Source organism: Cetorhinus maximus, chromosome 11, assembly GCF_964194155.1.
Source record: "Cetorhinus maximus chromosome 11, sCetMax3.hap1.1, whole genome shotgun sequence".
Classification (NCBI taxonomy): Eukaryota; Metazoa; Chordata; class Chondrichthyes; order Lamniformes; family Cetorhinidae; genus Cetorhinus; species Cetorhinus maximus.
In genome coordinates, this window is record NC_135889.1 from 555,649 (window position 1) to 582,164 (window position 26,516).

At 44.7% G+C, this 26,516-nt stretch overlaps 1 protein-coding gene across 1 annotated transcript in view; it reads left to right on the forward strand.

Moving 5' to 3' along the window:
- The window catches only part of LOC144686942 (NACHT, LRR and PYD domains-containing protein 3-like), a 37,493-nt gene extending 12,898 nt beyond the window's left edge, over positions 1 to 24,595 (forward strand). The window contains exons 3-10 of the mRNA XM_078552788.1: positions 1,226 to 1,321; positions 5,112 to 5,278; positions 11,210 to 11,381; positions 11,487 to 11,552; positions 16,707 to 16,738; positions 16,821 to 18,442; positions 23,991 to 24,077; positions 24,439 to 24,595. Of these exons, the coding sequence (XP_078408914.1) occupies positions 1,237 to 1,321; positions 5,112 to 5,278; positions 11,210 to 11,381; positions 11,487 to 11,552; positions 16,707 to 16,738; positions 16,821 to 18,442; positions 23,991 to 24,077; positions 24,439 to 24,595 (2,388 nt within the window). The 5' untranslated portion in view covers positions 1,226 to 1,236. The remainder of the gene's footprint in view (positions 1 to 1,225; positions 1,322 to 5,111; positions 5,279 to 11,209; positions 11,382 to 11,486; positions 11,553 to 16,706; positions 16,739 to 16,820; positions 18,443 to 23,990; positions 24,078 to 24,438) is intronic.
- The last annotated feature ends 1,921 nt before the right edge of the window (positions 24,596 to 26,516 follow it).

Here is a 26,516-nt window from a genome sequence, read left to right on the forward strand (position 1 = left end):
GTGAGACACACAAGTGGAGAAAATGCAACAAATTGCATTTGTATAGCACCTTTCATTAACAAAACATCCCGTGCTGCTTAACAAAAGCAGTATAATTCCTTTTTAAAAAGGCACCGAGATACTGAAGGAGCACCAGAGCAGGTGACCAAAAACCTTGGTCAGAGAGTTAGTGTTTTTAAGGAGAATTTGAAAGGAGGAGAGAAAAGTAACAGAGGCTGAGAGGCTCAGGAAGGGAATTCCAGAGCTCAGAACTTGGCCCCCAGTTCTGGACGATTATCATCCGGATGTGAAACATGTCAGACTTGGAGAGATGGAGGGCAGAGATGTCGATAGCTTCCAGAGCTGTTCGAGGTTACATAGATAGGACGAGAGGGGCCATGGAGAAATTTGAAAAGTGAGGTTGGGGATTTTAAAATGAGATGTTGTGAGACTTGGAGCCAGCGTGGACCAGTAGGCACAGGTGATGGGTAAAAGAGACTTGTTTTGAGTCAGGATACAGGAATCAGTGATGAAGTAGAGCTGGGTGTCCTCAGCTTACATGTGGAACCAGGTTGCCAAGGGACAGCGTATTGATGAGAAATAGAAGAGGGCCAACGAGACATCATTGGGGGACTCCAGAGATAATGGTGTGGGAGTGGGAAGAGATTCTTTGGCTGCAATTTAATAGATAAGAATTGATCTGGGAACTTTTGCCGCATTTTCACCCAGCTGGGTGACAGCAGAGAGGAGTTGGAGAAGGATGATGTGGTCAACCATGTCAAAGGCTGTAGACAGGTCGGGAAGGATGAAAATGCTTCATTTCTTACTGTCAGAGCCAGGAAGGGTGTTATTTGTGACTTCATTAAGAGCAGTTTTGGTCCTGTGGAATGGTTGCACCTTGATTGGAGGGATTCAAACATGGAATTCCATGAAAGATGGGCATGAATTTTGGAGATAATAACATGTTCAAGGACTTTGAGAGGGAAAAGGAGACTGGAGGACAGTTGTTTGCAAGGACAAAGGGGTCAAGCGTGGGTTTTTTGAGGAGAAGGGTGAGAGCAGGTCGTACATTGTCTAGCAGCCAAAATCTACCATCTGTATCACCGTGACATATGTGAGATTGTAAAATCTCTAACGGTATCCTGCAAATAAATGCTGTGCATTGCCTCACTGTTTGAAGCTGCCAATGTTCTTCTGATTTTAATATATCCATCTAATCCTTGTATTCGTCTAATATTTATTACAGAACATCCTAATATGGGAACATCTGTCAGCACCATGGCTGAAGGTCCAAACGAGACAGAATATCCAACAACTACAAAAGGAATGAGAATGGGCACAGGTATGTTCATAAAATACTTCAGAATAAAATTTCTATGCTAATAGATTGACCATATCTTGTGCAAGACCTGCAGCTCAGACAGGAAGAGGGAACAGGACAGCGGCCGAGTAGAAGGAGTTAAATGAGTGACCCTCTAAAGGGACATCACAGTCACAGTTTGAGGGAGCCCCTGAGTACTGGAACTGTTGAGTAGATACCTGGCATTGTTGCCATGCGTGGTCAAATGCTGCCATGATGGCAGGGACAGTCACCTCATCTCAGATCTAGAATCAGTTGGCTGCTTACAGAAGAGGGTTCCTGTGTATTGAAGTTTTTATTATAATTTCACTCCTGAAAGGTCTGGCTCCAATCTTTTTTACTATACTCCCTAGTCATAGAGCCATGGAGAGAATTCCACACCAAGGCAGTGACCCGCACCACCTCCCTGGATTAAAAATAAGCTGCACCAAGCCCCATGTGACTGGGAGTGTCCGAGCCAAATTAACAGCCATAGGGTCATTAATTGGCTCAGAACAAGACTTAAGCTGCTGTCAGAAAGGATGTCCCACCTCCGAGAGCTACCTGATCATAAAATGGCAAGTAGCATTCATGCCATACAAGTGCCAAGCAATGATGATCTCCAACAAGATAGAATATAACCATCTCCACTTGACATTTAATGGCATCACCATCATTGAATCGCCCGCTATCAACATCCTGGGGGTTACCATTGACCAGTAACTGAACTGGATTCGCCATATAAATACTGTAGCTACAAGAGCATGTCAGAAGCTGGGAATTATGAGGAGTGTAACTCACTCCTGTCTTCTCAAAGTCTGCCCACCATCTGCAAAGCACAACTTAGGAGTGCAATGCAATATTCTCTCCTTGTCTAGATGTCTGCAGCTCCAACAACACTCATGAAAATCTACACCATCCAGAACAAAGAGCCCACTTGATCGGCATCCCATCCACCACTTAAAACATTTTTAAAAATTAATCCATGGGTTGTGGGCTTCACTGGCTAGGCCAGCATTTATTGCCCATCCTGAGTTCTAAATTGCCCTTGAGATGATGGTGGTTAGCTCCCGCCTTGAACTGCTGCAGTCTATATGGCGCAGGTATATCCACAGTGCTGTTATGGAGGGAGTTCCAGCAACAGTGAAGGAATGGTGACATATTTTTAAGCCAAGATACTGAGTGGCTTAGAGGAGAACTTCCAGATGGTGGTGTTCCCATCTATTACTGCCCTTGCCTGCTGAGATGCTGGCGTCTGTGGGTGGGAAGGTGCTGTCTAAGCAGCCTTGGTGAGTTCCTGCAGTGCATCTTGTAGATCGTACACACTGCTGCCACTGTGCGACGGTGGTGGAGGGAGTGAATGTTTGTGGATGGGGTGCCAATCAACTGGGTTGCTTTGTTCTGGATGCTGTCAAGCTTCGTGAGTATTCATGGAGCTGCACTCATCCAGGCAAGTGGAGAGTATTCCATCACACAGCTGACTTGTGCCTTGTAGATGGTGGACAGGCTTTGGGGAGTCAGGAGCGGAGTTACTCACTGCAGCATTCCTAGCCTCTGACCTGCTCTTCTAGCCACAGTATTTATGTGGCTAGTTCAGTTCACTTTCTGGTCAATAGTAACCCCCAGGAAGTTGATGGTGGAGAATTCAGCAATAGCAATGGCATTGAATGTCAAGGGGCGATGGTTAGATTCTCTCTTGTTGGAGATGCTCATTGTCTGATAGTTGTGTGGCACAAATATTACTTGCCACTTGTCAGCCCAGGCCTGGATATCACCCAGGCCTTGCTGCATGTGGACATGGACTGCTTCAGTATCTGAGGAGTTGTGAATGATGCTGAACATTGTGCAATCATCAGTGAACATCTCCACTTCAGACCTTATGATGGAATGAAGATCATTGCTGAAGCAGCTGGAGATGGTTGGGCCTAGGACACTACCCTGAGGAACTCCTGCAGTGATGTCCTGGAACTGAGATGATTGACCTCCAACAACCACATCCATCTATATTTGTGCTTGGTCTGACTCCAACCACTGGAGAGTTTTGCCACTGATTTCCATTGACTACAGTTTTGCTAAGGTTCCCTGATGCCACACCCAATCAAATGCTGCATTGATGTCAAGGCAGTCACTTTCATCCCACCTCTGGAGCTCAGCTATTTTGTCCATGTTTGAAACAAGACTGTAATGAGGTAAGGAGCTGAGTGATCCTGGCGGAACCCAAATGAGTGTCAGTGTGCAGGTTATTGCTGAGCAATTGCCGCTTGAAAGCACTGTTGCTGACTCCTTCCTTCACTTTACTGATGGTCGAGTGTAGACTGATGGGTAATTGGCCGGGTTGGATTTGTCCTGCTTTTTGTGTACAGGACATAACTGGGCAATTTTTCACATTGTCGGGCAGATGCCAGTATTGTAGCTGCACTGAAACAGCTTGGCTAGGGGCGCGGCAAATTCTGGAGCACAAGTCTTCAATACTGTTGCTGGAATATTGTCAGGGCCCATAGCCTTTGCAGTATCTGGTGCCTGCATCTGTTTCTTTATCACGTGGAGTGAATTGAATTGGCTGAAGACTGGCATCTGTGATGCTGGGGGCATCTGGAGGAGGCCGAGATGGATCATCCACTGGGCACTTCTGGCTGAAGATTGTAGCAAATGCTTCAGCCTTATCTTTTGCACTGATGTACTGGACTCCCCCATCATTGAGGATGGGGGTATTTGTGGAGCCTCCTCCTCCAGTGAGTGGTCTAATTGTCCGCCATCATTCATGACTGCACATGGTAGGATTGCAGAGCTTAGATGTGATCCAATGGTTGCGGAATCACTTAGCTCTGTCTGTTACTTGCTGCTTATGCTGTTTGGCACACAAGTAGTCCTGTGTTATAGCTTCACCAGGTTGACACCTCATTTTTAGGTATGCCAGATGCTGCTCCAGGTGTGCCCTCCTGCACTTTTCATTGAACCAGGATTAATCCCCTGGCTTGGTGGTAATGGTAGAGTGTGGGAAATACCGGGCCATGAGGTTATAGATTGTGGCTGAGTACAGTTCTGCTGCTGTTGATCGCTCACAGCACCTCATGGTTGCCCTGCCTTGAGTTGCTAGATCTGTTTGAAATCTATCCCAATTAGCACAATGATGGAGGGTATCCTCAATGTGAAGACATTAGCTCCTTCCACCACTTATGCACAGTGGCAGCAGTGTGTAGTGTCTACAAGATGCACCGTAGCATCTCACCAAGGCTCCTTTGACTGCACCTTCCAAATCCATGACCTTTACCACCAAGAAGAACAAGGGCAACAGATGCATGGGAACACCAAAACCTGCAAGTTCCTCTCCAGGCTACACACTATCCTGACCTTGAATAAAATCACTGTTCCTTTCCTGTCACTGAGTCAAAATCCTGGGACTCCCTTCCCAGAAGCGCTGTGGGCATACAGGCACCAGATATATTGCAGTGGCTCAAGAAGGTGTCTCACCACCTCCTTCTCTGGGGCAATTTGGGTTAGACAACAAACGCTGGTCTTGCCAACAACTCCCACATCCAGCAAACAATAAAGACAATTGCTGGGTTTAAATTTGAGATTGATAGCTTCTTGTTAACCATGGGTATGAAGGGATTTGGGGCAAGGTCAGGAATTAGGTCACAAATCAGCTATGCTATCACTTAATGTTTCTGGATTTTCACACTTTGTTTGATAATGTGGCTCACAGGAGGATTCAGTCGCTTCCTGTAAAGGAAGTAGAACAACGTGGCTAGAAATTCAATGATGTTTGTTTTTCTCCATTTTGTGTTCACAGATCCAAACTCCAGAATCACTGAGTTCTTGACAAAGTGGGATGATTTCCAGCTGTACCAGTTGACAAAATTTTACTGGGACAGACTAGAACAGGCGATTGAAGAAGGGGTGGATGGGATCAGCTCATTGTTAACATACGAGAAGATTTTCAATGGACACGAACATCGGGTAAGTGGGAGGGTTGCAATGAGTTTGGGTTATTTAAACATTACAGAAGTTGCAGAATGTAAGGATGATAGAAGACCAAGATCTATCTAGATCATCTTCTAACACCCGGGCAGTCACATGCTGATAACGGTGATAAATCAACCTCCAATAATTAGCCTACACCAGAACCAAGCATGAGGTGAGGAAAGCCTCAGAGCTTTGGGAACCGTAGACCCAAAGTGATCTGTTTCTTCCAAGCATACAACACTTACCACATACAGATACAGCAGCATTGTGGTTATGTTACTGAATTAACAAACTAGTAGCCTGGACTCATACTCCAGAGACCTGAACTTAGATCTCACTGTGACAGTTTGTGAATTTGATCTAAGGTAATTCGATAATATTGAATTGTCGTCAAAAGCCATCTGGGTGGCTCATGTCCTTTAGGGAAGGAAACCTGCTGTCCTTACTCATCCTGAACTGTATATGGCTCCAGACACCCAGCAACATGGCTGACTCTTCACTGCCCTCTGAAATGGTCTAGATCAACTTGCAACACAGCTATAAAAAGGTGTAATAAGAGCTCCCAGCATTGGATTCAGTCACAGCTCAGTCGACCATGCAAAGTCCCCACTAACATTGAAGGACTTGTAACAAATGTGACTAATAAAACAGGAGCCTGACATAAGAATAATCCTGTCAATATGACCATCAAACAACATCCCAGACTCTTCTGCTACTATTCCTGAGTATGCCCTTTCCCACTAGATGGATCCACCAGAGATGGCAGCCTAGGGGTATACAGTAACCAGGGAGAGTCCTCAATGTAAACTCAGAACCCCAGGAAATCTCTTGGCATGGGGCCAAAGATAGACAACAAAACCACCTGCTGATTATTGCCCTCCTTCAGTCGATGAATATGGACTCCTCCAGGTTAATTAGAAAAAGCAGGGGCAGAGAATTCACTATAGGTGGGGACTTAATTTCTCCCATCAAGAATGGCTCGGTAGCACCACTAATGACAGTGCTTTCTGAGTCCTGAAAGACATATCTGCCAGACTGGGCTTGCAGCAGTTGGCCAGAGAACCAACAGGAGGTGAAACCCTATTTGTCCTCACCCATCCACTTCTTGCAGATGCATCTGTCTATGACACTATAGGAGTGACCACCGCACAGTCCTCGTAGGAAATGAAATACCGTCTTCAAACTGAAGACACCTCTCACTGTGTTGTGCGATAGTATCACCGTGCTAAATGTGATGGATACACAATAGATCTACTGTCTCTAAACTCACTACCCACAAAGCGCTGTGTGCCATCAGCTGCAGAATTGTGGTAAGGCATATCCATCACTCCACCATTTCAATCAAACCAGGGACTCAACCCTGGTTCAACTAATGTGTAGGAGAGCATTGCAGGATCAGCATCAGGGGTATATAAACATGAGATGCCAACCTGGTGAGGCCACAACACATCAGCATAACATATATACTTCACATCTGTCTTCACCCAAGAGAATGAGGATGAAGGTATCGAACTCGGGGAGAGAGACTGCAAGGTTCTTGAGCAAATTGATATCGGGAGTGACAAGGTATTGGAGGTGTTGGCAGGCTTAAGAGTGGACAAATCTCCAGGTCCGGATGATGTGTGTCCCAGACTGCTGAGGGAGGCAAGGGAGGAGATCGCAGGGGCTCTGACTCAAATTTTTAATTCCTCTCTGGCCACGGGGGAGGTTCCAGAGCACTGCAGAACAGCTAATATGGTTCTGCTATTTAAGAAGTGTTATAGAGAGAAGCCAGGGAACTACGGGCCAGTGAGCCTCACGTCAGTGGTAGGGAAACTATTGGAGAAAATTCTGAAGGAGAGAATCTATCTCCACTTGGAGAGGCAAGGTTTGATCAGGGATAATCAGCATGGCTTTGTCAGAGGGAGGTCATGCCTAACAAATTTAATTTAATTTTTTGAGGAGGTGACCAGGTGTGTAGATGAGGGTAGTGTAGTTGATGTAGTTTATATGGAATTCAGCAAAGCCTTTGACAAGGTCCCACATGGGAGACTTATAAAGAAGGCAAATGCACATGGGAGACAGGGTAATTTGACGAGGTGGATTCAAAATTGGCTTAGTTGTAGGAGACAGAGTGTGATGACAGAAGGATGTTTTAGTGACTGGAAGCCTGTGTCCAGTGGTGTACCACAGGGATCTGTGCTGGGTCCCCTATTATTCATCATTTATAAAAATGACATAGATGACAATGTGGGTAGGACTAGTAAGTTTGCGGATGACACAAAGATTGGCCGGGTGGTTAACAGTGAGGTTGAGTGTCCTGGGCTACAGGAAGATATAGACAGGATGGTCAAATCCACAGATAAGTGGCAGATGGAAGTTAACCCTGTAAAGTGTGAGGTGATATACTTTGGAAGGAGTAATTTGACAAGGAAGTATTCAATGAACGGCATGACACTAGGAAGTTCTGAGGAACAAAGGGACCTTGGCATGTGTGTCCATAGATCTCTGAAGGAGGATGGGCATGTTAGTGGGGTGGTGAAAAAGGCATATGGGACACTTGCCTTTATCAATCAAGGCATAGATTACAAAAGTAGGGAGGTCCTGTTGGAGTTGTATAGAACCTTGGTGAGGCCACAGCTGGAGTACTATGTGCAGTTCTGGTCGCCACACTATAGGAAAGATGTGATTGCACTGGACGGGGTGCAGAGGAGATTCACCAGGATGTTGCCTGGGATGAAAAATTTAAGTTATGAAGAGAGGTTGGATATACTTGGGTGGTTTTTGTTGGAGCAGAGAAGACCTGAGGGGCGACCTGATTGAGGTGTACAAGATTATGAGGGGCATGGACAGAATAGATAGGGAGCAACTGTTCCCCTTAGTTGAAGGGTCAGTTACGAGGCGACATAAGTTCAAGGTGAGGGGCGGGAGGTTTAAGGGGCTGTGAGGAAAAACGTTTTTACCCAGAGGGTGGTGAAGGTCTGGAATGCGCTGCCTGGGAGGGTGGTGGAGGTGGGTTGCCTCACATCCTTTAAAATGTACCTGGATGAGCACTTGGCACATCATAAAATTCAAAGCTATGGGCTGGTAAATGGGGTTAGGTAGGTAGGGCAGGTGTTTCTCACATTTGGATGCAGACTCGATGGGCCGAAGGGCCTCTTCTGCACTCTGTGATCCTGTGATATTCAGAAGCAAGTGATCCCACAACCAACAGTGCATATAGCTTTGCATTCCTGCCAGACCAGTAATATTGTGGTGAACAGCTAAACAACTAACTGGAGGAGAAGGTTCCACAAACATTCACATAATCAATGATGGGGAGCCCAGCACGAGTGCAAAAGATAAGACTGAAGCTTTTGCAACTATCTCCAGTCCGAAGTGTTTAGTGGATGATTCATCCACTAGGTTCTGGTTCCCATTATCACTGAAACAAGTCTTCAGCCAATTTAAATCCCTCCACATGATGTAAAGGAGCAACCGAGCTCACTGGATACAAGGTCCCCAACAATATCCCGGCTGTAATGCTGGAGATTAGTGCTCCAGGACTAGCCGCAATTCTAGCCAAGTTGTCTCAGTGCAACACTGGCATCTCCCTGATAATATGGAAAATTTCACGGGAATATCCTATCCATGAAAAGCAGGACAAATCTGAGCCAGCAATTGCAATTCCATCAGCCTACTCTCAGTCATCAGCAAAACAATGGAAGGTATCATCGACAGTGCTTTGAACTGGCCCTTACTCAGCAATAACCTGCTCACCAATACTCAGTTTGGGTTCTGCCAGGACCACTCTGTTCCAGACCTCATCGCAGCTTTGGCTCAAACATGGCCAAAAGAATTCCAGAGGAAAGGTGATGGTGCTTTCCCTTCACATCCAGGCAGCATTTGAGCTAATGTGGCATCATGGTGTCCTCACAAATTGAAGTCAATGGGAAACAGCAATCATATTACTTCTCAATCTCTTTTTCCAGTGAGGACGCGCCCAGTTTACACAATAGATCCTCGCCCAACCCCTCCATCCTCTCAAACGTTCTAGTTGTTCTCTTCAGTAGCTCTCATAACCTTGTTGTACTGAGGCAATCAGGACTATACACAGTATTCTAAGTATGGTCACACCAATGTTTTTAGGAAGTTGTAAATTACCTCATACTTCTGGCTCAATATTGCCCTCTTAATACACCCCAACGCCTAATTTGCTTTCCATGCTGCCACTGAGAATTGTTCCCAAATTAGATAACGGAATCACCAAATCTTACAGAATAGAAATGGGAAAATGGATAGAACTGTAAATATTGTGAATCTGACAGAATGACATGAAACTGAAAACACCCAGCTGATCCATTATTATCTGTAAAAGGATAGGGGAATGATTCAGGTTTATCTCTATAAATAAAAGGAAAGAGTTTGATGAGGCTGGGAAAAGGAGAGAACAGGGAGGGTATAGTGGGAAAGCCTTCACCATCCCCTTCTCTATGGTCATTAAGAATGAGTAACAAATGCTGACTTAGCCAGTGATGCCCACATCTCATCAAAGAATATTTTAAAACTCCTGTCCCTGTTTCTCGCTCTGACAGTCACCCCTCATGGGTGAACATCAGGTAATTGAGTTCATTCACTGTGTAATTTCCTGCCTCTATACCCTTGGTGTGGAACGTAACTCCCTTTTCCTACTGTTAGACATTGGAAAAATTGACCCCATTGTCTGCTTTCCCAGCCACAAACTCCATCTTCTCACCACTTGATTGGATTTCTCCCCCTGGTCACTGACTAAAGCTTAGCCAGGCTATCTGGGATTTCAGTGTCCAGCTTCAAGCTGAACTCAATTTGCTGCAAACTTGCCAGCACAAAAATGTCCTATTTCTCTCCACAATACACTGCAAGCCTCTCCCCCTATCTCAACACTTCTCCTCAACCTTCATCCATGGATTTGGAACAGTTGAGTGTGGAGGTAACCAAGGTAACCTTGCAACCTCTGGAATGTTAAGCTACTCAGATTCTGCTGCCTTTACCCTGAACCACTCCAGATCCCAGATATTACTTGTGTGCTCACAAACCTATCATATCTCCCAGTCCTCAGATGCCTTCAATTTAAAATTACCATTCTTCTGTTTAAATAACTCAATGACCTTGACCCTTTCGTTCCTTGTAAGCTGCTCGAGTCCTGAAACCTCCTATTGGAATTCTCCATTGCTCTGACTCTGGCCCTATGAGCAGCCTCTCCTTCACACCACCACAGTGTTCAGTTATCTTGGGTCCCACTCACTCTCAAAACCTATCCACTTCCCACTCCTTACCAAGTTTTCATACTTGTAGCAAATTTGCAAAAATATCAAGCTTCTGAACTTTCAGTTACTGAGGGGGAAATTGATCGGAGTGATTGGATTTTTCACCATTATTATTGGTCGATTCTCCTGACAGATAAATCAACAGTACTGGTTTGGTTCAGTCAATGGTGATTTCTGTGCCAGTTTTCATTTTAAGATTCCCATTCTTCTGTTAAAATAACCTAATGACCAGAATCTTCCCTTCCCTGCCACCAGAGATCTGATTTGCTGCTATTTTCTTGCTGAGTAAATGAGAAACTGTAACAGTAAGAAGTCAGTGTGAGGAAACAAGTGGATCATATTGTCAATCAATAATTTGACAAAGAAAACTCATCACACTGATCACATTAAAATACTGCAGATTGTCAATGATTCCTCCCTCCCCCCAAAATGTATTTCAGACTTCTGGCTTAGTTTATTCACATTTATTTGCTGTTAATGACTGAAATGAGATGAAGATGATTTTTAGTGAATGTTCATTATGTATCAGTTCTCAGCCCAGTGACTGTTTATTGTGCTCAAAACAATTGGAAATGCCATCACCGAGCAGATCCTTTCCTTCTCATTCTCAGTGTTTATCTTTCACTCTGATCGTCAATATATTCATTATTATTCTTTGCAGAAAGTCACCGAGCTCACGGATAAGGGAAACCGGGCGGAGAGTTCCAAGCTTCTCCTAAGTCTGGTGATGGAGAAAGGCTCTCGGGCCCGAAGGGTGATGTGGGAATCCTTTGTGAAAGTGCATCATGGGGTCCCAAAGTTGGATAAAATAATAAAAGAAATACAGGAACTTGGTACGGTAAAATCACACAGTGAATTCAATTTCAGATTCAAACATTGCAGATTTTGCTATAACATTACACAGATCTGATTTCATGAAAGTTAATTGCTTTAAACAGGTTCTGATCCATTTGTTTACATGAACATTGGAAGAGGCTTATCTGAAGTACCCAGGCACCTGAAAGGTAGGAGATGAAATGGACATTTAAAACCATTTCACTTTTTTTTATTCATTCACGGGATGTGGGCTTCGCTGGCTGGGCCAGCATTTATTGCCCATCCCTAGTTGTCATTGAGAAGGTGGTGGTGACCTGCCTTCTTGAGCCACTGCAGTCCATGTGGTGTAAGTACGCCCACAGTGCTGTTTGAAAGGGAGTTCCAGGATTTTGACCCAGCGACAGTGAAGGAGCGGCGATATAATTCCAAGTCAGGATGGTGAGCGACTTGGAGGGCAACCTCCAGGTGGTGGTGTTCCCATCTATCTGCTGCCCTGGTCCTCATAGGTGGTAGTAGTCGTGGGTTTGGAAGATGCTGTCTAAAGAGCCTTGGCGAATTTCTGCAGTGCACCTTGTAGATGGTACACACTGCTGCTACTGTGCGTCAGTGGTGGAGGGAGTGAATGTTTGTGGATGTGGTGCCAATCAAGCGGACTGCTTTGTCCTGGACAGTGTCCAGCTTCTTGAGTGTTGTGGGAGTTTCACTCACCCAGGCAAGTGGGGAGTATTCCATCACACTCCTGACTTGTGCCTTGTAGATGGTGGACAGCTTTAGGGAATCAGGAGGTGAGTTACTTATTGCACGATTCTTAGCCTCTGACCTGCTCTTGTAGCCACAGTATTTATGTGGCTAGTCCAGTTCAGTTCCTGGTCAATGGTAACCCCTGCGATGTTGGTAGTGGGGGGATTCAATGATGGTAACACCATTGAACATCAAGGGGCGATGGTTGGATTCTCTCCTGTTGGACATCGTCATTTTCTGACACTTGTGTGGCATGAATGTTACTTGCTACTTGTTAGCCATGCCCTCCTGCACTCTTCATTGAACCCCTGGCTTGATGGTATTTGTAGAGTGGGGGATACGCTGGGCCATGAGGTTACAGATTGTGTTCGAGTACAATTCTGCTGCTGCTGATGGCCCACATCGATGCCCAGTCTTGAGTTAGCTGGATCTGATAGAAATCTATCCCATTTAGCATGGTGGTAGTGCCACACAACACAAAGGAGGATATCCTCATGTGAAGGCGGGACTTTGTCTGCATAATGACTGTGCGATGATCACTCCTACCGATACTGTCATGGACAGATGCATCAGCAGCAGGCAGGTTGGTGAGGATGAGGTCAAGTATGTTTTTCCCCCTCTTGTTGGTTCCCTCACCGCCTGCTGCAGACCCAGTCTAGCAGCTATGTCATTTAGGACTCAGCCAGCTCGGTCAGTAGTGGTGCTACCGAGCCACTCTTGGTGATGGACGTTGAAGTCCCCCACCCAGAGTACTGCGCCGTTGCCACCCTCAGTGCTTCCTTCATTCAACATAGAGGAGAACCGAATCAGCTGAGGGAGAGCGGCACGTGGTGCTCAGCAGGAAGTTTCCTTTCCCACGTTTGACCTGATGCCATGAGAATTCTTGGGGTGTGGAGTCGATGTTGAGGACACCCAGGGTAAATACCACTGTGCCGCCACCTCTGCTGACAGGACACCTGTATTATCCCAGTCCCAGGGATAAGGATGGATATTATCTGATAATATGGGACATTATCTCCATGAGGATTGACTAGCCTGTGAGACAGCTCTCCCAATTTTGGGAGATGTTAGTAAGGAGGAATTTGCAGGGTGGACAGGGCTGCGATTGCCGTTGTTGTTTCCTCGGTCGATACCGGGTGCTGCATCTGGTTTCATTCCTATTTTGTGTTACAACTGTGTGCGAGGCCATTTCAGAGCTCACTGCAAAGAGCTAACTGCTGTGGGTCTGAAGTTGCATGTAGGCCAGACCAGGTGAGGACAGCAGATGGGTTGAACCAGTTGGGTTTTTACAACAATCGACAATGGTTTCATGGTCATCATTAGGCTTTTAATTCCAGATTTGTATTGAATTCTAATTCTCCCATCCACCATGGTGGGATTTGAACCCAGACTCCCAGAGCAGTACTCTGGGTCTCTGGGTTACTAGTTCAGCGACAATACCATCGCCTCCTTTCTGAGAATCTGAATGATTGGAACCTTTGTTTTAGAGATTCTCAGATTCTGAAAATCAGAAAATCAAGTGCTGGGAAACAGGAGATTGAACATGATGAGGATTTGTCATTGACCCTCAACTATGGACATATTCAATTTACAATTCATATGATATGATTTCTGTTGTATTCTGTAAATATGCGGACATTGCACTTTTTGACTTAGTCCAGCTGCTGTTTGCTATTCTGATATTTTATACACAGCTGCCAGAATCCCACTATGCTGTGAATCATAATGCAAACCTGTGTGTGCACAGATTCTCTGGGCTCGCAGTGAAGAGCTGGGCCTTGAGCCAGATGTTACGGGTTCCCTGCACCCAAGAAATCATTCCCATCATTAACAAATCAAATGCTGAGCAGGAAGATCGCAGAAGGTCCATCAAGCCAATTCCACACCACCATGGCGCAACCATGATGGCTAAACAGTTCTTCCCGCTGCTGCCTCCCGCTCCCCCACCCCTGCCACTCTCAAGGATCAGGCAATCTCCTGGTCGAGGCAAAAATAGAAAAGCCCAGAGCCAGTGTGGGAAACGTTCCCTCGTATTCTTCTCTGACCTCCTCAGTTGATCGAATCCAATTCAGGAAATCACGTTGTCCAGTTGTTACCTATAAGCCAGTTACTTTCTACATGATGCGATCTCTGTCCAAGTCAGGAACTGGTCCAGCTCCCTCTTCAGAGTCAGCACCGACCATAGCAACTGGAAACTCATTCCAAAGGCTCACAGTTCTCTGGGCAGAGAAAAGAAACACTGAATATGCTGTCTATTCCTACACTTACATAGTTTAAACTAATCCTCCCCAATTTGATAAACTAGCATCATCTATCGATAGGGACTCTATCCAGGCATTCATGTATTTACAAGGCCTCTGTAAATTAGCGTAAATCTCTGCTGCTTGAAATTAAACAAATTAAAATCCTTGAGCCTGTCTGAGAAGCTGAGCATCTCTAAGCTGGGAATCATTCCTGCAGCTCTCCTTTGGAACTTTTCCAATGACACTATATTATCTAACACGTAGGGGTAACCAAAACTGTGCATACTATTGAGATGTGGTCTGACCAGGAACCTGTACAGGCAATGTGATAGCCCTTGTTTAACACTGATTGGTTCCATCAATATAAACTCAATAATTTGTTAGAACTAGCTACAGTTTTTCTGCACTGATCATGAACCTTCAGTGATCTGTACACAATAGCACCAAGATCTTTTTTATCTCACCCTGTCTCAGTATTGTTCCCTGCAAGTGATGCTTGTATTCAATATTGGCCCAATCAATATGTATGAGGTACAGTTATCTGAATGGAACACTGTTTGCCAATGTGTGTCCACAGTTGTAGCACATCTAAACGTTTTATTGGATTTGATCACCCTCTACTATCTTAATCTTCGAATCGATGTTTTTGTCATCTGGAAACATATATTTTGTACTCCTAACACCCTACTACTTGTGCTCCTGATTCATATTTTCACCCTTGTCCAGCTCATGAATACAGATTGTCAAAGTCATGGGTGTAGGACCAACCCTCGGGAGAGATCACTTGTCACATATCTTCCAATTAAATTTGAGGTTCGGGATTGAAGAGATTTCCTAATCCAGAGCTTCAAATTTCAACTCACACTCCATCAAATGAAGTAACCTAGTGTGAGGATGCATATCGAAGGCTTTCTGACAGTCTAGAGTGACAATGTCCACCAGATCTCTCTCATGCCCTATCCTAGTGACTTCCTCAATAAACTCCTCCAAATTTGTTGGACACAAGCTAATTTTTTTGAAGTTGTGTTGTGAATTTCTAATGGCCTCTTCCCTTTCCCAGTGATCATAAAGAACATTTCTTATTATCCCTTCCACTATTTGTCCCTTTTTAAATGGTATGGATAATGTTAATGAAATTTGAAACATTACATTTTTATTATTTCACGGAACAGGATGAGAGGTCAGAAAGTCTTTGATGCAAAATGAGAATATCTACAGATATTCACACAACAGAACATTAATGTGGAGAAATGTGAGGAAAAGGGAATATTCAGGATGACTGGGAATCTACTGACCCATTTCCTCATGGCGGTGAAAGAGAGCACACTATTCTACTCAAAGAATAATCCTACAATTCACGGGTTGTGTTTGAACCCAATGTAATAATTACAATAAACATATTTTCAATTTCCCAAAACTACATTGTGGGAAACTAGAAGCAAAACTAATTATTTGTAAACAGTTCAAATGAACTGTGAATGTTACTGCTGTAATGTTGCATGGAGTGAAGTTGGTAGTTGTTCTATTTCAAGTTCTGATCAGTAAGATGACAGGACTATTATAAAAACACAATCAATGTATGCATGTGTAAAACTCCTGAAAAATTGTTAGCGATTTCTGAAACGCAGGACAACAGGAAAAGGATTATTCTTTTTGAGTTCTCTGTCCGAAGGCAGGTCCGACTCACAGCTAAACCACGGTAGGGCAAGGAGGCAGGTCCAAGATCCATCCCAGCTGGAATGGAATCGAACCCCATGCTGTTGGCACCAACCTGATCCACACTGGCCGCCCAGAAAACTGAACCAATCGGCCCTAATATCTCAGATAACCTGCCCACAGCCTGACAGAATACCAGAAGGAATCTTGCTGTCCAAGTGCACAGTGATATCAAAGATAACTTGCTGAAGGCAGGTTACAATAACAGTGGGACTCCTGAACAATTACACTCACTCCCTCTCCCACTCCTATCCAATGTCCTATTTACCATTGCTGCAGAAGTTTGGCTTCGCTGAGGATTTCATAAACTGATTGACAAGAACATCTACCACCATATAACCAGGGCCTTTGTGGATTTGTAATGAGGTGACTAGAGTAAAGGCAGGTCAGAAAGTGTTAACCATCAGAGAGAAAATATCACCTTTATAAAATCTCCATGTTCAGTAAATATTAGAACCAAGTGACGACTTTAAATTTTTCTTGGCCATTGCTCACTTTCAAGCGAGGTTTCCAATAATTGAGCTTTAATTCCAGCACAAACTTCGATTGAAACTATAAAATGAATCTATCTATTCAGCAAGATCATATTGAGAAGCCTTTTATGTTACTACAACTAACATTTTCTGCCTATTCTAATTGAAGGTGTTGAACAGAAACACAAGGAGATCCTCCGGGTACAAACTGAAACACAGAGTGAACACTATCCTAATAAAGGAGAAGGTTAAGATTTTCCAGCTGATTGATCGATACACTTAGCTAACGATCATTTCTAAAGTTCGAGATCGGACACTTGTAGAACATGAACTGTTGGCAAGAGGCCGGGACCATGAAGAGCGGAGAAAGAATGATCTCCGGAAAGTACTGGAAAAAATCCGAACTGATCAATTGTTCCAGAGCAGTTTTTCCCTAAGAAAATCCAAATCTGGGAGTTCAGCAGCAGTGAGTGGAGTCCCAGGGATCGGAAAAACAACAATGGTACAAAAGATGGTTTATGACTGGGCCACTGGGAAAATATACCCAGACTTTCAATTTGTTTTCAGTTTTAAATTCCGGGATTTGAACACCATTAACTGCAGAATAAACCTGAGGAATCTGATACTGTTTTTCTATCCTTACTTTGGGAATGTTCTGGGAGAGCTCTGGAAGAACCCAGAAGGACTGCTGTTTATATTCGATGGTTTGGATGAATTCAAGGACAGGATCGATTTTGCTGACAATCGGAGAAATACAGAACCTCAGTCCATGTGCACAGATCCTGAATGCTGGTGTAAAGTGTCCGACATTGTGTACAGTTTAATACAGCACAAGCTGCTCCCAGGATGTTCAGTGCTAGTGACCGGCCGCCCCGCTGCATTGCATTTATTGGAAAAGGCTGAGATTAGTGTCTGGGCTGAAATCCTGGGATTTGTTGGTGATGAACGGAAGGAATATTTCAACAAGTTTTTTGAAGATCAGGCAGTGGCAGCAGCTGTTTTCAAACACGTGGAGGAGAACCAGATCCTGTACACCATGTGCTACAACCCTTCCTACTGCTGGATCCTCGGTCTGTCACTGGGCCCCTTCTTTACACAAAGAGACAGGAAACAGCAGCAAGTTCCCAAGACCATCACCCAGCTATATTCCTACTATATTTACAACATTCTGAAAAACCATGGCCGAGAGATTGAAAGCCCCCGTGATGTGTTCCTGAAGCTTGGTGAGATGGCCTTCACAGGAGTCTCTGAGAAGAAGATTGTGTTTAGAAATGGAGATTTGATCAAGTACAATCTGCAACCTTCCCAGTTCCTGTCTGGGTTCCTGATGGAACTTTTGGAGAGAGATGATTCTATCCAGAGTGTGGTTTACACGTTCCCACACCTCACCATCCAAGAGTTTGTAGCTGCACTCGCACAATTCCTGACTCCCGATCCCAAGGACATCCAGAAACTCCTCAGTGAAGCGGACAGTGAAGAAGATGGGAGATTTGAGATATTTCGCCGTTTTGTTGCTGGCCTCTCCTCCCCACAGTCAGCTTGGCCCCTGGAGGCGTTTCTGAGTCCATTTCTTAATCAAACAACCTGTCCAATGATTGACTGGGTGAAGGAGAAGGTTAAAGGTCAGATTGGAAACACAGTGACTGAAACTGGTAAAAGGAACCTCCTGAACACATTCCACTACCTGTTTGAGTCTCAGAATAAAGCACTGGCTCAGGCCACAGTGGGATCTGTGGAAACACTTGCATTTAGTGAATTGCGACTGACCCCGATTGACTGTGCGGTCCTGTCTCATGTCCTTGGACTCTGTGATACAATAAAACACTTCGATCTACACAAGTGCTACATTCAGTGTGAAGGACTCCAGCGGCTGGAAAACGTTCTGTACAAATGTCAGAGTTTGAGGTAATTGCTTGTTTGGTCCTGTAGCTCGTATATTCATTATTGAAGTAAAATTTACCATCTTATAAATGAAAAAATAAATAACTTACAGTTCAAGAAAAAAGAGGCAGAGTCAGAAAAAACTTTACAAAATAAGATGTGTAAAATTCCAAATTGGAAAATAAGAATAATGCCTTTGTGAACAAATTGTTGTTATACTTCATGGTGAATCAAATAGTTTAAGTGTGGGATTTTGATGATAAGAAATAGTGCTAATTATTTACAAAGGGAACAGAATATAGATCGTCTCAGGATAATAAACACCAGTGGAGATAAAAATAACTTAAATAAAAATAATTATAAACCATATCAACTGTAAGCTGCACTGACCACAAGGGAAAATAAGTCCTATATATCATCATAATTAATCAAATTGTTTCTAGCGGGAGGGTGAAATATCTTAAATTTAGATAATTAAGAGAAAAGACCTTTCAAATTCTGATTATTTAAATTTGCTCCCAATTCTGTTAATTTAATGTAGAAACCTGCTGCTGATCTAAAAGTTCGAATTCCCCCATTGCATGTTCATACCCAGAAGGCAGGCAGACATGCTGGACAACTGGGAGGTATTTTCAGGAATCTGTACCATTGACTGGTTGTTACACAGAGTGGACAGTCTCTGGTAGAACTGACAGTTGGACAGTTACAACAGGATTTTCTGATAATCCACCCCACATCTGTGAAACTGCTGCAAGCAGGGAACTCCCGGAAATATCATAAAAGCTGCACCTGCAGTAAATGTCGTTGTTATTTAATGGGGAATAATGTGGGAAACATCCCTCCCATATCAACTACGGGAACAGGGACATGTCAACTTTGTAACAGGACAGAATAAACTTTCATTATTGCATAAAATCCAGCGGATAGATTTGACAGCAGCAGTTAGCACACTTTGACAATATCCAGTAATAGCTGGAAATCAAGATGTGGAAGGGAGAGAGGAACCTGGTGAAATTAGAATCACTAAGGAAGCAGTGCTGAGTGAACTGATGGAGCTGCAGGCTGACAAGACTCTGCGTCCTGCTGGGCTTCATCTTATCGTCTTAAAAGAGGTGACTAATGAGTTATTGGATGTGCTGGTGTTAATTTTCCAATATTCGCTAGATTCTGGAAAGGTTCCATCAGATTGGAAAGTAGCAAATATAACCCCTCTATTCAAGAAGGGAGGGAGGCAGAAAACAGGAAACTATAAACCAGTTAGCTAAACGTCTGAAGTGGGGAAAGTGTTAGAATCAAACATTAAAGGGGATATAGCTGGGCACTTAGAGAAACTCAAGGTAATCGGGAAGAGTAAACATGGTTTTGTGAAAGGTCAATCATGTGTAACCAATTTAATGAAGTTCTTTGAAGGAGTGACATGTGCAGTGGACAGAGGGAAGCCTGTAGACAAACTGTGCTTGGATTTCCTTAGGCATTTGATAAAGTGCCGCATCAAAGGTTATTGCATAAAATAAAGACCATGGTGTAGGGATTAACATATTAGCATGGATAGAAGATTGGCTGGCTTTCAGAAAACAGAGGCTATGCATAATTGGGTCTTTTTTCTGATTGGCAGGATGTGATGAGTAACTGCCGGGAGTGCGAAATTTAAGGAGCACAGGTTCCATTTCAAACCCATATAAATTACAATCATTTTTATCGTCTGCTTAGTGTTCTGCTGAGTGTTGTATTTATTTGTTGTCCATCATATAGGGTTATAAAATGGGCATTGTGGGCACACACCTCCTGAATGTGTAATATCCACTTGTTAACAATTTCAGATTACTGAATGGCATGCTGGACCCTCTATTAGTAAAGTGCATGGCAGCCTGGATACTGTGCAAATATCTCACCTTCACATCCTGCCAAACCCCCACCCTCCAACTGGACCAAAGCTTTAAAGACACTCAGACATTGTCACTGGCAGTGAAGCCTTTGTTCATCATGTTGTCTTGGAGGCCCAGCCAAATTCTCTTTCCTCCTGCCTTCATGACTGTGCCCTGCAGCACACTGGCACAAGATTGCACATACTGAGGCCTTACTCACCCTGGCTACCTTCATGAGGTCATTGAGGCCCTTCTGGCATTGAGGCCAGGTTCTCCTGACAAGCTCAACATTGCTGACCTCTTCAGCTCCTGCTCCCAGGGCACGTGCTTGGCTTGGCTTCTTCCTCTTCCCACCGGATGGCATCAGCTGCTCATGTTGGTTGGACACTGCATGTAGGAGGGCTCTGAGTGAGTCCTCATTAAACCCAGGGGCTGGTTTGGCCCTTCTCCCCTGCCTCTCCCCTCGCTCCAATGGTGCAATCATCTCTGAAAGAAAACATGCAGCAACTAGACAACTCCTCCATGCAACGGTTCATAACAAATGCCAGCTCTGCTCAGTGGAAAAGTTTGGAGACAGCAGAACTCATAAATTTACACTCAGCTTAACAGCCTGGAAATAGCTGAAGTCCCAGTGAGCCTCCAAGCTGTGAACAATGCCAGCATTTGTTACGTCCTCTGACACTGCCCCATTCCAGAGGGCCCATTAAATTACTGACTGTGACTTTGTTTCGGGTCAAGGCCAATGACCTCAAAGGCTGGATATGCCGCCCTCCAATACTGATTGGGCAGATGCTCGCCCCCTGTTGGCCTGAAACCCGCCCTCCGTTCGCAACTGGATCAATTAACGGATCATACGCCAAGTTTGAATGGTGGGTTGGGAGATCCGCCCACTGTCGGGTAAAGTTCCCCCTCCTCCTCCGTACAGGAGCGGATTATTCAGTCCCATGTGTGGGGATTTGGTGGGATTAGGAAACCTCGGAAATTTCTCTGAACTATAGCAATAGTCTCACCTGCAGTAAAGGTAGAGCCTGTTTAATGCTAAATAAAGTGGGGGACAGCCCTTCCCTGTCAACGAGGAGAACAGGGACACTTCAACTTTGTTAAGGGGAGAGAATAAAATTTCCTTGTTGTATAAAATCCAGGGGGATGGATTTTAAAGCAACAGTTAGCAGAGTTTCACAATATAATTCACTCCGAGGTGTTATACAGAGTAATGTCATGCACAGAGTTATGAAGGACATGGAATCACTGCTTTAATTCTTGGAAAACTGGGCCGTTCTCATAAAAGCCCAGAATTAACGAAGAACAGAAATGAGACAAGTTTCCTCAAACTTGGCCGGCCAGTCACTGAGCTTCAGGAGAGTAATTCTGATCATCAGGGATTGAGGCCAAACTGGGGGACATTTAGATGCTGCACACAGACAACTCTCTACCTAATAAACATTGAGAGGGGTGAAAGTGGCATTCACCAGTAGTTAAATTAGTGATAGTGAATTGTTCACCAGTTTACACTGCTCACTGTTTCCTTTTCCCTTCAATTGAAAGGAAAATCGGGTGAGCTGTAGTATGGGCGGGTGATCCAATATCACCCATCATACACTATCAACAAAAGATCAAATTACCCCCAATAGATTTAATTTACAGTAACAGTAAAATCTCTGCATTAATTTCTGATGTTGCTTCCATGTTTCCTGTGATATTGGGAAAAACAATTGAATCTGATCTGAGTTTTTATTCAATGTAATTACATTTCGGGGCTCCCCGAAGGAGGGAACCAGAGGCAGCGGAGGGAGGGGGCGAAAGTGCCAAGAATACTGGCACCGGCAGTGTGTCAATTTCAAGATGCTGATGCTCGTTTCATCGTGAATCACCAAGAGTAGGCGGGTTGGGACAGGAATGTCAAGTAAGACAGTTGAGAACTTTGTTAAGCACATAATAAGGTTTGAGATTTAAAGTTCTAAAGGAGCGGAGAGTTTACTTGTTCATCTGAAGGAAAGTGGGCACAGAGTGGGAGCCAGCCATGGCTGCCACAGCCCGATAAGAAGGTCAGTGGGGTAGGCACTTAGTAAGGGGGTCCCTTGGTGCTGCGGAGGTGGCAGGGAGAGTGGAAACTCAGGATTTGAATGGGGTTGGCACTCCCAGCAATGCGGAGAGAAACTCAGGATTTGAATGGGGTTGGCACTCCCAGCAGTGCGGAGAGAAACTCAGGATTTGAATGGGATTGGCACTCCCAGCAGTGCAGAGGGAAACTCAGGATTTGAATGGGGTTGGCACTCCTAGCAGTGTGGGGGTAAAAGAGGGAGAAAGCCTGCCAAGAACAATTGAGAGGCCACCTTCCCAGAAGGAAGGCTCCAGCTGTCAGATGTTGGATGAGGGGCAACACCCTCTGCAGGGAGGGCAGAACCCCAGGCATCAGAAGGGCACGGGAGAGGAAAGAGGGGCAGGAAGGTAACAGAGGCCAAACATTCAATACAGGAACTGTTGCTGAAGACGGAGCTATCAAGGCCCAGTGATGGTGGATATTGTGACCCTTCAGGCAGTGGTCACATACATCTGTGCCCTCAATGCTGAATACCTCACAGCGCTGGTCACAGTTATTGTGGCATTGAACTCCTTCACTTCTGGCTCCTTCCAAGGATCGGGTGTGGACCTTAGAGACATGTCACATGTGGCTGCTCACCAGGCCATCTCACAGGTCATGGATTCACTTTTAGCCAGAGCTGGACAGCGCATTCATTTAATAACAGGGAGGCCTTGCAGGGACACAGGGATTCCCCCAGGATCAGGGTATCACTGATTGTACCCATTGGCCATCAAGGCACCCAGTGACTTGCCAGGGAGATCCATACAGGAAGGGCTTCCACTCCCTCAATGACTCGTCTGTGACCACAACAAAAACTTCCTCCATGTGTGCACTCACTTTCCCGGAAACTGCCATGATACTTCATCCTCCAAAGTGTGTGTCCTAGAGGATAACGGATATTCCTCGAAGTGATGTTACTGAGCTCTCTGTGGGAGTCCCAGAAAGAGGCACAATGGTTGGACAACCATTGAACAGGACATCAGGCTTGTGAAGATGTGATTCCAGTGCCTGGACCAGTCGGGTGGTGACCTCCAATCCCCTCTTGCAAGTGTCTCTGTCAGTGTGGGAATCTGCTGCATTCTCCATAACATGGCTCTCCAGAGAGGTGTGAACCTTGAGGAGAATGAGGCACTGGGATGACACAGCTCATCGAGGGAACAGCAGGCTGTGAGAGAGGAGGTGAAGGGAGAGGACGCTGAACAAAGTGGAGCCCCTGCTGCATGATGAGGTGGCTTCCTCCTGCCCCTCTCGGGGAAGAGGAACTCGCCCCCACCCCCTCCCTCATGGCCTCCAGTTTGGCAGCGATAAAGTGAGGGGATTCCCTGCCCTGGGTACCAAGCCTCGGGCTTCCCTGTGACATCTCACCTCCCTCTGGTGCTGTGGGAGGCTTTGGTACAATCTCCTGATCTCTCCCTCAGGACAACCAGCAGCCTCAGTGATGGCTGGCAAGTGAACAGGAAATCTGTCTCCATGACAAATAATGACGTCCCCATTTAAAAATCATAACTTTAATCACTTTCCCACCGGTTGTGTGTTTCTGACCCAAAATAACCCCAGCTCCTGTTCCTTGCCTCCATTGTGCAAATTCAGCCTGTTTTAATGTGTTTCTCACTTCTCTGTTTAGACTGACTGAAAATAATCTGGGAGATTCAGAAGTGAAACTACTGTCTGCGATCCTGAGGAATCCAGGGTGTAAAATACAGGAACTGAAGTAAGTACCAGACTGTGTGAGTTTGAGTTTATAATAACCGGATGTCTGACACTGTATTTTATTATTGGTTTCAGGATTTTGGTTATTAATAGCACTATGTACGTTATTATGAGTATTAGTAATAGGATTAATATTAATCAGTGGGGTGAAAATGGACATGGAAATGACAGGGATGTAAAACAGGTAAAATCACATTTTCTGGTGTCTATAGGAACACCTGATATTGAGGACTATTGAGGTAGATCCATATCGCAGATGACCGATGCAGTGCTGACTATTCTGCAGCTCCATTCATGTCCAATTTCACCCCCCCCTGTATTTTGTCCAGATTTCCACTGTTTTCTCTCCCCCTGATCTCCAGACTGTGTAACAACTCTCTCACAGTTTCTTGTGCTAAGGATCTTGCCTCCGCTCTTAGTACAAACCAGTCACTGACGAACCTAAGTAATAATAAACTGAAAGATTCTGGAGTGAAACTTCTGTCTGCAGCTCTGAGGAATCTGGACAGTAAAATATAGAAACTGAGTTTAGTACATAAGAACATAAGAAATAGGAGTAGGAGTTGGTCATTTGGCCCCTCAATCCTGCTCTGTTATTCAATAAGATCATGGCTGATCTGCTTGTGTTTTGAATTTCACATTCCTATCTACTGCTGATAATCTTTGATTCCCTTGCCTAACAAGAATCTATCCAGTTCCGCCTTAAAAATATTCAATAATCCCGCCTCCTCCACCTTCTGAGGCAGAGAGATCCACAGTCTCACAACTGTCTGAGAGAAAACAAATTCTCATATCTGTCCTTAAATGAAAAACCCTAATTTTAAAATCAGTGACCCCGAGTTCTGGACTCACCCACAGGAGGAAAAATCTTTTCCATGTCCACCTCATCAAGACCATTCAACATCTTATACACTTAAATCAAATCACCCCTCACGCTTTTAAACTCCAATTGAAACAAGTACAGTCTGTCCAACCTTTCCTCACAAGACAACCCACTCATTCCAGGCATCAATCCAGGAAACCTCCTATCAACTGCCTCCAACCCATTTACACCCTCCCTTAAATAAGGAGATCAAAACTACACACTATTCAAGATACGGTCTTACCAATGCCCCGTATAACTGAAGCATAACATCCTTACTTCTCTGTTCAATTCCCCTTTAATAAAGGACGGCATTCCATTAGGCTTCTGAAATACTTGCTGTACCTGCGTACTAACTTTTTATGACTCATGTACTAGAACACCTAGATCCATCTGCACCTCGGAATTCTGCAGCTGTTCCCTGTTTAAATAATACTTTACTTTTTTATTATTCCTGCCAATATGAACAACTTCACATCTTCCCACGTTATAATCCATTTGCTAGATTATTACTCACTCACTCAACTTATCTATATCCATGTGCAACCTCCTTCTATCCTCTTGACAACATACTTTCCAACCTATTCTTTGTATCATCTGAAAATTTAGTGACCGTGCCATCACACCCTTCATGTAAATCATTGATGTAAATTGTAAAAAGCTGAGACCCCAGCACAGATCCCTGCGGGACTCCACTCGACACATCCTGCTTTTCAGAAAAAAGACCCATTTATACATCCTCTGCTTTCTGCCAGCCAACCAATCTCCTATCCATGCTAATATGTTACCCCCTACACCACCAGCATTTATTATCCACAGTAACCTTTGGCATGGCACCTTATCAAACGCCTTCTGGAAAGTCAAGTACAGTCTGTCTACAAGCTCCCTTTATCCACAGCGCATATTACGCCTTCAAATAATTCCCAATAAACTGGTTAAATATGGGCAGAATTTTCGGGTTGGTGAGTGTGGGTGGGGCCTGCTCACCGACACATAAAATGACGCACGGTGACATTGGACGGGAGTCTCAGCGTCACCGCGCGCTATTTAGATTTTCAGTTTGGTGGGTGCGCAGCCAAACTGTCAAAGGCCTATTGAGGCCTTTAAGAAAGTAATGAAAGTAGTTCAGAATGCTGCCTGTCCAACCTTAAGGTTGGAGGGCAGGCAAAGAGACCAGGTGGCCTTCACATTTTTCATAAAACCTCATCCATGGGCGGGATGAGGTTTCATGAAGGGTTTATTAATTAAATAAAACATTTTTAAACATTTGATAAACACTGTCTCATGAGGGGACGTTTTAATTTTTTTTTTTGTGTCTTTAATAAAAACTTTCATTCCACAATTAATCTCGGTGAGGCCGCTCTGTGCCTCAGGGAGATTTCTGCCTCTGTCACCCGCGCATGTGTGAAAGAGTGCAGGCCCCGACTCAGGGAATCCCCCCTCCCCACTCCCGCTGCACCCACAGGGAGCGTTCAGCGCTTCGGGGGCGTGCGTCACGCTGGGTGGGCTTTAATTGTCCCGCCCACGTAAAATGGCGGCACAGCCTCGATCTGGGGCGCCCATCGGGGTCACGCCCGA